Here is a 13,326-nt window from a genome sequence, read left to right as displayed (position 1 = left end):
TAACTACCATCCGGGACCTCTGTTATCCTTGACCTTCATTTTGCCGGTTTAGGAAGGACAACGTGGTTGGAAAACGTGGTTGTCTTTTCTTGCCAAAAACCCACTTTAACATTAGAAAATCCTTCATACCCATGAGCAAAGATACTAAAGATGAATTTCCGTACTGCCATGAAGTCTCAAAATACGAAAAACTTGCCAAAATCGGCCAAGGAACGTTCGGGTAATTGTTGCGTTTGTCCGCCATTTTGTTCGCTTCCTTTTGAAGTAATTCTCAGAATCTAACGAAGTTTTCGCTTATAGCGAGGTTTTCAAGGCCAGGAGCAGAAAAAATCCTAAAGAGGTGGTCGCCCTCAAGAAAGTCCTTATGGACAACGAGAAAGAGGGGGTATATAAAGAGTTTATTTGATCATTCTTGTGTTCGTGTTTGTCGTTTGTAGTTTGTCATGCATATTTTTGTGCCACATGAAGGTTATTTTCTACTGAATTAATGGTGTTTTTTGCACCGTTGTTCAGTTCCCAATCACTGCTCTCAGGGAGATTAAGATCCTACAGCTCCTTAAACACGAAAACGTGGTCAACTTGTTAGAGATTTGCCGCACCAAAGGTGAGCAAAGATGGACCTCTTCAAACTTCTTTCTTCTAATTTCAGGAATTTTTTATCCAAATAATCCCTACTATAGTTTAATATTTCTGCTCTATATATTGCTTGAACGAAAGTAAATAAAAGAAACTACATAGTTATTTGACATCAATCTCCTATACAAAAATATTAATTCAATAATATGTAATAAAATTTCACTACATAGTAGAAGCCAGAGACCCTTGTGGAGAAACTAGTAGTTGTGCCTCAGGGCTAGTCGTGTGTTATTTCACTCCTTTTTTCAATAGACACACATGGAATTGCACATTTTACCACTGCGACAAACTAGCCTTTGATGAATGTCAGTCAAGATGTTTCTATGGCAATTCATGGTCATGTTTCCCTAAAAAACCTTGTGTTTCCACCAATGTTATAGAAACACTTTTATTTGACATTTGCCAAATATGTCCTAAAATGATATTTAATGGCCAAACCTACACAAAAGTTACTGGGAGGTTGGGTCAGATGTTTGGGTCAGATGTTTGGCCCATATTAGGAGAAATTTTGCCTAAAGTCTTAACTGAAGATTGTGGCTGGCCAAAGTTGAGGGCTAAAACATCTCTACTTCAAAATCCTATATCTCAGTCTTTAGTACACACAACCCATTTTTGTTGAACCTTGAAACAAACTCTAGGCTGATCAAAGTCAGAACACTGCTAACTCACAGATGGAACCATAAAACTACATCAAAGGCTAATCAAAGTCAGGGCACTGGTAACTCATAACCTTGTAACAACATCTGGGCTGATCAAAATCAGGGAACTGCTATCTCTCAGATTGAATCCTGAAACACTATAAACTCTGGGCTGATCAAACTTAGGGCACTGCAAACTCTCATATCATTTCTAGACTGTTGACACAGTATTTCTGCTTGAGCTATCAACATAATGCAACTCGGCCCTCAAAATGTCAGTTTTTTTGGTGCATTCAATTAATAGCATAAAATATTGAGTGATCACACTTTTGAATGATGCTTGTGAAAAACAAAATCTAAAAGATATCTATAATAGATCATTTTCAAGTTCCAAATTACTGCTGTGTTCCTTGATTGCAGACTCATTTACACAGGGTTAGCCTGTAACAAAATTGAGGCTAACCCTGTGTAAATGAGTCAAGAAACACAGCAGTAATTTGGAACTTGAAAATGGTCTATTGACTGTTTTTCATGATATATCAATACGCTGGCAAGACAAGATGCTATGTTTGAGGCTGTAAGGTCCTTCTAAATTTAAAAAATTGTACAGTACCTTGCAACCTCGATTTAATCTTTTCCTGTCTAACCAGAGTCCCATTGTTGTTGGCTTGTGTAATGTTAAAGTATCACCCATGTTTTTAATTTCTTTCATAATTGCCAGATTCTTCAAGAAACGAGGGCAATTCGAAAACTTTGAAAACATTAGGTTCAATTCTTAATTTCTTTATGAAAAATAGATAAAATAAATTGTTGATTTGAGGGCACAAAAAAATTGATAATTTATGCACAAGAGCTGATAAAGTGCAAACAATATATCCGTGAAATATTAATAATACTAACTTACACTATTTTATGCTAATTCTATTGTTTTTTTTTGTTTAACTAGCACCATTTCGAACAATATAGTATTTTTCACGGATATATTGTTTGCACTCTAATAGAGATTTTCCATTACTCATAATTTAGCAATTGTGCCCTCTGTTATAAGCGCAGACTTGTTTGACAACCAAAATATTGATGGTAAAACTGATGCATGGTATTAATGTGGAATTTTGTTCTTTTTGTCTTTAGCCTTACCCTACAACCGCAACAAAGCTAGTATTTATTTGGTGTTTGAGTTCTGTGAGCATGATTTAGCTGGACTATTAAACAATCCTGCTGTAAAGTTCTCATTATCTGAGATGAAAAAGATCAGTCAGATGTTACTCAATGCGCTGTACTTCATCCATAGCAACAAGATACTTCATAGAGACATGAAAGCTGCAAATGTTCTTATCACCAAGAATGGTATCTTGAAACTTGCCGACTTTGGACTAGCACGAGCAATTCACATAAACAAAGAACAAAAGCAAAGGTACACTAACCGAGTAGTAACGTTATGGTATCGACCCCCAGAGCTTTTACTTGGGGAAAGGAATTATGGACCACCGATTGATATTTGGGGTGCAGGCTGTATCATGGCAGAATTATGGACTCGCCGACCTATCATGCAAGGAAACACAGAACAAAACCAACTGACTTTGATATGCCACTTGTGTGGATCTATTACGCCAGAGGTGTGGCCAGGAGTCGATAAGCTTGAGCTGTATGAAAAGTTGGTTCTTCCAGAACAGCAAAGGAGACGAGTTAAAGAAAGGCTTAGAACATATGTTAAAGATCAACATGCTTTGGACTTGCTTGACAAGATGTTGACGTTGGATCCTGCACAGCGTATGGATGCTGATTCTGCCCTTAACCATGATTACTTCTGGACTGATCCTATGCCCACTGATCTCACTCGAACATTAGCTATGCATAACCAGTCTATGTTTGAATATTTGGCTCCGCCAAGACATGGTGCTCAAAGGCAGCCAGCTGCTCCCAAACCAGGGGTTGCACCGCAACAAGGCAATGTGCAAAGCGCCACGTATGACAGAATTTTCTAAATTAGTTATTGTTTTTGATTTTGAAAATGCACTTATGAAAAACTTTTGGGGATATTATAATTGCTAATCCAAGACATTTTAAACTCCTCAATACAAATATTACAACAACAACAAAAAAACAAAAAAAAAAAAATGGAAAAATGAATGAAAAACAAAACAAAAAAATAAACAAAAGAAAACGAAATCAACAGAAAAAAGTATCAACCAAAAAAATGAAGGTCAAACAAATATTGCACTTTCTCCTATTGGATTGGAGATACAAATATTGCAGTGTAGAAAGTTTAAATGAATATAAAGCATTCATTACTGTAGTTAATTATTCATGTTATGACTATGGAGTACTAGGTATATGTAATTGTATGTATACTTTTATCCAAATGCAAATGTAATTTTCGAAGGCATAGGATTAAACTAATGCAAACCCAAGTTTTTACAAGAACCCTATACTCATCAATAGACGTCACTTAATAAGTAATAATTATGTTTTGACAGGGGGGTAATTAACATTCATAGGCTTGGAAGATCTTGGAGGTTGAAAAGTAGAAAAAGTCAGAATCACAGAGCATTTAACCCGTAAAATATAAATTATTTGTCAACAGTGTAATAGTCAAATAGACACAAAAGAAAACAATACAATTAAGGTCTACTAAAGCGTATTAGTCTAATATCTATTTCACGGGTTAAATGACTTTACTCTAGAATACTTTGAGAACTATTTTGCCTTAAATTTTCTAATTTTATATTAATTGCCGCCCAGTCAACTCCAAAAAGTCGCGTGATTGATAGTAAACAATATGGGTGATCCTGTAGTAAGTATATATACCAGTTATGTCATGATAAGGGAAGGTATTTATAATCCAGTTCTTTTTGTCCATATACACGCAAATCTAATTAGACTAAATACGATGGACTACTTTGACAATATAGCAGCTATGACTTCATGTGCAAAGAAAGAATATTTGCCCCCTGAATACCCAATAATGCATTACGATTCAAGATGGCTGCCGTATCATGAAATTAGTCCATTGACAGAACTGGCAGTGTCTTACAATGATAAAAAACTTTCAACTCTGAAAACATGTTCAATAGGTTTATTCAATTTTACAATTTTTGGTAATGAGTTTCAGTAACGACATTTTATCTTTCATCATTATCTTATCTCCTGAAAGAGTGACTGGAACTTAGCTGCAAACACTGATAGATGGTCAGCTGGCTGATAAAAGACATTTTGAATTTCAAGTAAATTCAGTACACATTCTCTATAAATGCATTTATAACAGCAAGTATAGACAGACAAAGAGTTATCTTAGGTTGTTACTTGTTCTCAACTTCGGAATGTCCATGTACATTCAATCTTTGTATAAAATTAAAGATTACAAAATTTATTATTCTGTTTCTTGTTTTGGTTTTTGTCAATGGTCTCTTTTCCTATTTCATACCATGTTATTCCCTAGAGTATGATTGTTTTGTTTAACTGTTGCAATCATGAATATGGATACAACTAAGGGAATGACTTAATCTCAAATGGGAAAACATTGCACCCAAGCTAACAAGCTATCAACCAATAAATTGAATCACAAGCCCAGATCTTGGTCTTAGGTTGTGTGTGATTTTGACATTTTTCTACATTCTAAGAGTTTGCTAGCTGATATGATGCTCATAAAAATCTGCTAAACAGTCTTCTATATCATTATCTTGCTCCATATGGTCAAGTTCTCTTGTTCCTAAATGTATAGATTGTGGCTCTGATTTTTCTTGTGTAGTAGGACTGTCTGGTTTCTTCCTTCCTGGAAAAGATGAAGTTTATCAGGCCTTATAAAATACATTGATCAGGGTTCGTGCTACTCCTTAAACTCCTTGAAAACTCCTTGAATTTAATTCACGTTGTCAAGGGCACTTGAAAAGCTCTTGAATTTTATGATGTTAGGGAAACTCCTTGAAAACTTGAATTTTTGCTTTGATCATTACTTGCATGGTTCTGAAATAGATCTAGTCAGATAGACTGGAAATCTGAAAGTCGGCCATTTGCAACCACCGTGTAAAAACTTGGCATATTTAGCTGAACATACTCCTTGAAAATTCATTTCTGGGTCCTTGAATTTTAAGTGGTTACCTCAGCAAGAACCCTGATTGATTCATACTAAAAAGCATGACATTAATATATTCATCTTCGTTCACCCCCTTATTACGTTTAATAAGAATGGAATGACAGTGCATATGCAAGAAAATATCCATACCCTGACCACTGAGGGAATTTATAAAGGGACTCCACTTTCGCCAGGAACTTCCTCCTCTTACCCACTTCCCTTCAGTATTTGCAATTCTCTCTGTGGGTGGGGTATGATATTTTCTGGAACTGCAAATATTCTCCACACTATTTAGTCCATTCGGCATTCAATTTTTTCATTGCAATCCTGCCTTCATTTCATTCATTCCTTTTTCTCAGCTATACTTACCTTTATGACAGCTCCTCTTGACAGTTTCCCTTAATGTCTTTAAATTATTAAAAAATCTACAATCAACATAAGAAAAATAGTTCAGGAAGTGCAGAGTTGTATAATTTACTTTGTTAATTAAAATCTGGGTAATATTGACAGTAGCAAACATGGTTAAAAAAGAACGACATTTCAGATATTAAACAAACCTCTTTATTTTTGTTAAATTTTCATCCATTTTATTATTTGCAATTTCTACCAAGTACTTGATATACTGCAAAATAAAAAAGGCTTATAGTTCATGCAAACATTAAATGTAGAAATTAAATCTAAAAAATCTACAAAGCTTTTTGCTGTAGTATCACAGCGTGGGACAATCACAACAGAGCTAGCCTCCAAACTAAGTGAAAGCCCAAAGATCAAATTAGAATTTAGAAGTTGATTTTTGAGGAGGGAGGAAAACTGGAGAAACCGGAGAAAAAGCCTCAAAGCTCTACTCACGTACGACATCGAGATCGAAAAAACTCTAACTCGGGCCGCATTGGTGAGAGGTGGAGCATTAGCATGCAGCGCACACCACCAGTGCTTCCCGATAAATGCAGAAATTTGCTGCTAATTATGGATAACAGTCTTTGCATGTTTAGGGATATGGGATAGCTACCCCAGGGAATAATTTATATTAATTGATAAGTGATTTTAAAATAAAAAAATCCTCACTTCATTTGATACCAAAAGTTTTCCTCTGTGAATGATAGGTACTTCCATGCTTTGTGTACTCCTCACTGCCTATAAAAGTATTGTGTGAAAAAAATTATCAACAAGCAATTCCAACCCAAAATAAAATGCTGTGACCTAAACTGAAAACAAGAAATACTAGAGCATTTTTTATTATAATTTATGGACTTATTGAAGTGCTCCAATATTGAAGTGGCTTGTGACTGATATGGGTTTCGGAGAGTTTGGCTTGGAGTAAGTCTACTCTTTGTCAAGGAGGGCTAGGGTATGATGGCTGGTCAATCTGTGTTTGGACATGATAACTGATCCCATCAGACTGATAAACATGTGACCAGTCAATGTGAAAGATCAAGTGGACCAGCATAGAGGCATTTGACTGGACAAGTGCCAATTTTAGCCAGACACTGTTCATTCACCAGGTATCATTTTTAGTCCTTAAAACACAATTAATCATTTCATGTCTCATGTTTTTGCCAAAGTGGGGTGAAAACTAGCTGCATAAGCTACTTGTATCAATTAATCACACTTTTATAGGATCTTACCAAAATGAAACGAGACTTTTTTCCAACAACGATTCCAGAATTCTTGTAGCCAGACTCGAGTGCATTTCTCAACTATGAAAAATAAAAGCAATGTATCATACTGAGATATCCTTTGTGTCAGTTTCTATAGCAATAAATAATATGTGATGAGGTTGCTGGCCCCATACACATTGCCAGAGCCTTGAAGTCCTTGTTGTCGACCCTGATGATGATCACACCATGAATTTGTAAAATTTGTCATTTTATACTATGGGGGCAGACACAACCTTCATTTGTTATGATGTGAATAATTTCCCAATAACATCAATAAATATTATTCCTTGCTCTCCTACCCCCAAAACACATATTATTACAAATGGCAATGAGATTAGGCAAAACCAAATTAAGAGACATTACCAATGATTGTGCATCCTCTATTGTCTTACACTGGACATGAAGAACAAAGGGTTCAAATTTAAAGACAGCATTTCCTTCACTGACGTCTAAAGATAATAACTACAAGAAAGATACAAAGATCAGTGTTAATGCATGCTGGAAGAGCTTCCAGTACTACCGTAACGAAGGAAATGGTGTTTTCTTTCTTTTATTTCCCAGTCAATCTTTTACCGTATGCGTCATCAATGTCATATTTAATGCAAGATTATAATTAAATGTGGGCTAATAACTAGAAGGGGTTGGATTTGCACAATCCGATACAAGGCAACTGTCAAATTATTTGTGGGTTCTAATTTGGTTCCTCTTATCCCTCCTCTCCCTTCCCCTCCCCCCTCCCCTACCCCCCAAAAACCTACCCATACAACTCACAAGTGACTGTAGCTCTATCTTGTTATGTGATATAAATAACCATTTTCCAGACTTCTTTTTGTGCTCTGAATCCTAAAAAATACAGAAGAGTTACACGTATAAAAGTACAACTCTTCCTCCCAAATGAAGTCTGCAGCCTAAAAACTTTAAGCCTTAATTTTTTACCTCAGAAAATACACAAATTCTTCCAGAACAGGAACTTGTAGTGAAATAATTATCTAGGCCATTGATATACTGTACCAATTCAAGAATATGTTCGTCTATGCTGCCTTTCTTACTTAAATCAGCCTGCGACAGACTCTTCTCTTTTTGTTTATCAAAGTCCGCCATCTTGGCTCAAGCGATTCCAGTTTTTCCACAGGTAACCCATACATTATTTAGTGAAAAATAAATTTTATTCAATTTTAATGTTGTATAGAATTTAAAGTAAACCTTATCAGAATACTATAGCATGAATTGGATATATAGCATTAGGGTAGTCTGTGTTTTGGTTTTAGGTAAACATATATAGTTTTTGTACATCAGACATTTAAAATATCGATTATTCCCTGTGGGTTACCTGTGGCCGAGCTGATCAGAAGTTCGCGCCAAATGTTTACCTAAAGTTTGTCTTCGTTTGCTTTTAGAATATTGAAAATTTCAAGCCTTAAAGCTTGAAAATGCTACGTAGAAAGCCTACTAGGAATAGAACTAAAGCGAGATGACCTGGATGAATACGAAAAAGCTAAAGAAAGATGGACAAAAAGTACTGAATCAGGCAGCGAGAAGAAGGCAGTATTGAACGATACGCTAGACACTGCAATGTTGAACGAATCAGAAAGAATAGCCAAAGTACAAGAGAGAATTGGGTATATCAAGCCACAGGTTGTACCTAGTGATGGGACTTCTCACTTTTTATGAAGATGGAGATGCTTGGGATTGAACTGTAGAATGCACGAACGACCAGGATTTGAAGGGCTAGAATTTGATGTGCAAAGCTTACTTAATATCTGGAATGGAATCTAGTGCCTAGAAGATTAACTGAATTTGAAAAAAAATCTAGTGAAAATGAAAGGATGAGAAACGTTTATCAGGAAGTATGGGATAAAAAGATATTGAAAGCCGAAAAGCAGTTATGGCCCATATAAGTAGTTTCTCTGGTTTTAAGCTGCTCTCTTTCATCACTGAGTGGACACTTCAGTGCACTGCCTCCAACAGTACTTATTCAGGAAACAGTTATCTTTCAATTTTGGCTCCCCACCAACCAAGACTACCACTACCGCCACAGAATTTACAAACAGAGAAGGGTAACAAGTTTTTCTTCTTACCTGTCAGAAATTTGCTTTGAACTCTCTACTCTTTAGACAGTGCAGTGGTTATTGATTTGACAAAGCCACCCACCCCTCCCTTCCAATATGGTGACCAATTTGAATATTTATTGTTCTACACTGACTAGTGACTGACTAGCCTTGTGTTCACATAGAAACACAAAAGCATTCTTGACACATATGAGAGGCTTGTCAGTCGCTAGTCAGTACAGAACAACAGTTATTCAAGATGATTGCCATATTTCAATTTGGTGTATGCTAGCGAATTCTTGAGGTCCTGGGCTAGGGCTATAGCATTGGCTTTTACGCATCAGGCCCATCACTAGGACCTTGAAAGGGGAGGTTCGTTTTTCTACCAATCTTAGTTATGCCATTTCTTTTAAAACTAAAAAGCACTAAACATTATTTCATTCTCCTGAAAGGGAAAGAGGCGGGGAGGGGGGTAAACCATCGAACCACCCCTAGCAAGGGACCTACTCTCTATTGTGAAACTTTTTATTAGAAAGCCAAGGGTATACCCATTTTTAGTATTGGGTTTTGACTTCCGTTAAATAAAATTTCCACTTATAGTCTTAGTTGATATTTTTAATTGATGGAAGACAAAAACCCAGGGCCCAGTTTGTCATTATGTACTGGATACTGAAGTTCATGCTGTTTCTAATAAATTTATCCACTGGATAAAATATATATCTGTCTTATAGCACTATCCACCCTTAATTCAACCAGGCCCAGATATCTGTACTAGTCATGTGATCATGAATGTGGATAAATTGTAAAGAATTAAATGCCTGGCAACACTTATAGCCTGGATTCATTTTAAAAAACTCAGAATAGTCTCAGTTTAGTTAAGGTTTGCCTCAGAGGTCAGTTTTGGGCCCACTCACTTTTTAGATCGTTGAACTCTTGTAATGATTAAACTCAAAGACAAAAATAGAAATACCATCCAGTTCATATTACCAGGAACTATTCTTAGCTCCTTTTGAAAAGGGCGAGATGTCAGCTAAACTGTAAGACAATCTGCCCCGTTGTGCTTGGCACGTGAACGCGCGGGGGTTTCCCTGAATTTGAACTCTGCTTGGATACTTCCGCTTGATCTCGTCATGTCCTGATTAAAATTAAAAAAATCCCGCAAAGAAAATAAATAAATAATTTTTCAATACTATGAGAATTTTAACGCTTTATAGTGGTTTGTGTAGGAGTATGGTGACATTCCGATTATGCGCTGTAAGACGCGTGGGCCAAATGTAGCATTAAATAACTATCATTCGTAAAACAACTTTAATTAGCCGAAGAAAAAAAAGTTGGCCGCCATTTGCAGTAAATAATTGTCATATTTGATTTCTAAGTAATATGTGTTAGTATTACAATGTTTTGGATGGTACTATACGTTAACACTTTTTCTACCCTGAGAGCAGAGAGCAGGCTGGTCGGGGAGACCTACGAACAAAACGGAGGGCAGAAAAATGTCTCTGCTAGCAGGGTAGCACTTTTCTTCGTTGACTGTTCCATTCACACCTCATTCCACATTAGATTACGACCACGATGTTACCTCGGCTAGCAGGGTAACACTTTTTTTCGCCTTGACTGTTCAATCAATACACCTCATTCCAAATTAGATTAAGACCACGATGTGTATACATGACGCTGATATTGGGCGAGTTTTAGGAAGCATTAGCTATTTTCTCACTGTCACTGGAACAATCTTTGTTCTTCTTCGGCTGTTTGAATATTTATGCCTAATAGAATTGGAACGTAATTTTTTTGAACGAGAATATTCGTCTAGCGAAAATGAAACTCGGAGCGTGCTGTGACGATGAAAAATTGTCTAAAATGATTGGCATTACATTTTGTAATTAAGAATAACAGACGCTAACATGACCAAAAATTAATACGGCGAAGGAGGATTCAACAACAAACTCAGATATTTTTTATTTAAAATATTATTTTAAAAAGTTATCTTACATTTGACTCAAAACGAAAATGTTTTGGATATACGATACGTGACCGAGTACACACCTTTAAAAAAATATATATTACATTTAATAGTCACGAAGATCTTGTGCCTTTCAGCATAATTTTGAACCTTTTTTTACGTGGAATATTAATCGAAAACCCCTTGCAAAGGCAATTGTTCATTTTCATCATAAATGTATTTCATGTCAGGAAGCTTATTCGACGAACTCTACCGTGAATGTTCATTAACCTTATCTGGTCTATTGGCGTGTTAATTTTGAGATCTCCAAATGTCTGGAAACGTTGGATGGAAGATTCTAGAAAGGTTTCATCACGTCCTTGAATTCACTCAAAAAGATTTGAATTGCAAAGCACAGATTTGAAGTATTCTGTGTGTAGAGATAGACTTCGATTCTTGGTCTACATATGGCTTGTAGTATGGCCAGCTTTATGCTGCATTCGCGTAGTTTTCCTTCTAAACTCTTGCGGCAATGCCAATCCCTTGAGTTATTTCACGTTTTTTTTAACAGAGCCTTTCCTAACCATAAGCTCTCCTCTTTTAGCAGCCACATCAAGTCGAGAAAGTAACCTCGAATGTAAAAGTGATGACAAAGCTCCCTGGGTTTTGATGATCCAGTCTTTATCGTAAATACATTCGTTTTCTTCCACTTGGACATCTCTATAACCCTTTTCTTCGGTTAAGGCAGATCCTGAGTCGTACCCCGACTCATCATCAGCGAAATAGATAGCATTATCATCCATCGCGGAAACCATTTGAACCTTGGTTGATATACGTATAGTATGGTACCATTAGATTTGAAGACAACCAAATCTCTTTTCTTGTCAGGCACACACGATAAGTGTGAAGCTGTGACCTTCAACAATTGATATTTGACTGCTATTATTGTATCATAAAGGCACGTCACATATGGGAGGCCGTTTATATGCAAATCACCGATTATTAACAGTAAACAAGCTTCTAGAGTCTTCCAGTCAATCATGTGAGTCAGTAGACCAGGGGATTTTTTTCAGCTTACAATAATATAAAAACTTGGCAAACGATTGACGAGCTTTTGCACTCTCAGCAAGAATGAAAGAAACTGCAAATCTGCGTTTTCGAGTGGGTTTTAAGTTAAAAGTCCTTAAAGTGTATATGACACGAAAACATTCCATCATTTAAAATGTATAGTTTGTTAGTAATAATAAATATATCGTAATGAAATTTGTTTCAAAAGCTTATTTCTTGAGATATTTGAGAAAGTTAATCCCAATTTGAGACGTCATTTTGTTGACACGTACTCTAGATTCAGTAGTAATGTACTAAATATAAATTGTAATTCATATAAATTAACAACAAAAGACATATTTTAGTCAGCTTCATTTGATAGCTTACGTAGTACTCTTCCAATGTTGGGAAATTGAAAAGTGTACTACTTGAAATTAAGTTTCTATATTCAAACATATTTCATGTATTTGCAACTAAATCTGGAGACTTGTAAACAAAATGACGTCACAACTTGTGCTAAACTTTCTTGAATTTCTAGAGAAATGCGTTTTTGGAACAAATTTAACCATGATATTCTTATTAATGCCAATAAACTACACATTCTTAACACTAAAATTTTTTCGTGTCATATACACTTTAACCGGCAACATAAATGTATTACAAACATCACGAAAAGTGTTTACTGTAAATTATAAATATTTATTTTGACGAACCCGAATTTTCTAGATTAGCCTTTCATTAGGCATCAATGAACGTATATCGGATAAAAGTCGTGGAAAGTAATCTAATAGTATAAGAGTTTAAGTGGATTTTAAGCGAGGGACTTTAAACCTTTTTTGAGTGCAAACAAAGCAATTTATTTTCGATGGATAATACCTGGTACTTTATTGTTAAGTGATCACGTATTAATTAATGGTACATTGTTAAAACGTACTGGAAAAGTTGAGTATTATAGAACGGGTATATTATTTCAGAGTCTGAGGAGTTTTTTCTCCCCCTCAATCAACTATAGGCTTTCTTTTTCACTTTACACAGTCTATATTTTGAAAGACTAAGCTACTGATTTAGAATTCGAAGGTGTTTATCGTCCCGTTAAAAGGGCTGGTTCACACTTTAACATAAGCATAAGTATAAACATAAGCATAAGAAACACAAGTGTGAACCGAGCTTGCACAAAGAATATGCACAAGCATAAGCATAAGCATAAGAATGACAATAGTACTATGTTCCTTATGCTTATTTTTATGCTTATGTTGAAGTGTGAACCAGCCCTTAGACTTTAAAG

At 35.7% G+C, this 13,326-nt stretch overlaps 2 protein-coding genes across 4 annotated transcripts in view; one reads left to right on the top strand and one right to left on the bottom strand.

Annotated features, from left to right (window-relative positions):
* The first annotated feature begins 39 nt into the window (after positions 1-39).
* Positions 40-4,644, top strand: LOC116305339 (cyclin-dependent kinase 9). The gene is made up of 4 exons (XM_031715235.2): positions 40-220; positions 301-385; positions 514-604; positions 2,406-4,644. The coding sequence occupies exons 1-4, from the start codon at positions 132-134 to the stop codon at positions 3,257-3,259; spliced, it is 1,119 nt and encodes a 372-aa protein (XP_031571095.1). The 5' UTR covers positions 40-131; the 3' UTR covers positions 3,260-4,644.
* The window catches only part of LOC116305341 (tRNA wybutosine-synthesizing protein 3 homolog), a 26,062-nt gene continuing 17,072 nt past the window's right edge, over positions 4,337-13,326 (bottom strand). Inside the window, exons 1-8 of one of the 3 annotated variants that reach the window (XM_089025219.1) lie at positions 7,941-8,191; positions 7,776-7,847; positions 7,368-7,466; positions 6,972-7,043; positions 6,412-6,480; positions 5,904-5,968; positions 5,716-5,771; positions 4,337-5,042 (exon numbers count right to left, since the gene is read on the bottom strand). In XM_089025219.1, coding sequence (XP_088881345.1) covers positions 4,984-5,042; positions 5,716-5,771; positions 5,904-5,968; positions 6,412-6,480; positions 6,972-7,043; positions 7,368-7,466; positions 7,776-7,847; positions 7,941-8,105 — 657 coding nt within the window. In that variant the 5' untranslated portion in view covers positions 8,106-8,191 and the 3' untranslated portion in view covers positions 4,337-4,983. Of the gene's footprint in view, positions 5,047-5,715; positions 5,772-5,903; positions 5,969-6,411; positions 6,481-6,971; positions 7,044-7,367; positions 7,467-7,775; positions 7,848-7,940; positions 8,192-13,326 lie in introns of those variants that run through there. The other 2 variants (XM_031715238.2, XM_089025220.1) reach the window with 2 other exon arrangements.

This window comes from Actinia tenebrosa, unplaced genomic scaffold (genome assembly GCF_029948245.1).
Source record: "Actinia tenebrosa isolate PJP-AT-01 unplaced genomic scaffold, QUT_ActTen_1.0 PGA_scaffold9__36_contigs__length_13948895, whole genome shotgun sequence".
NCBI lineage: Eukaryota > Metazoa > Cnidaria > Anthozoa > Actiniaria > Actiniidae > Actinia > Actinia tenebrosa.
The sequence above is the reverse complement of the archived record's forward strand: the minus strand, read 5'-3'. Positions and strand labels throughout refer to the sequence as shown.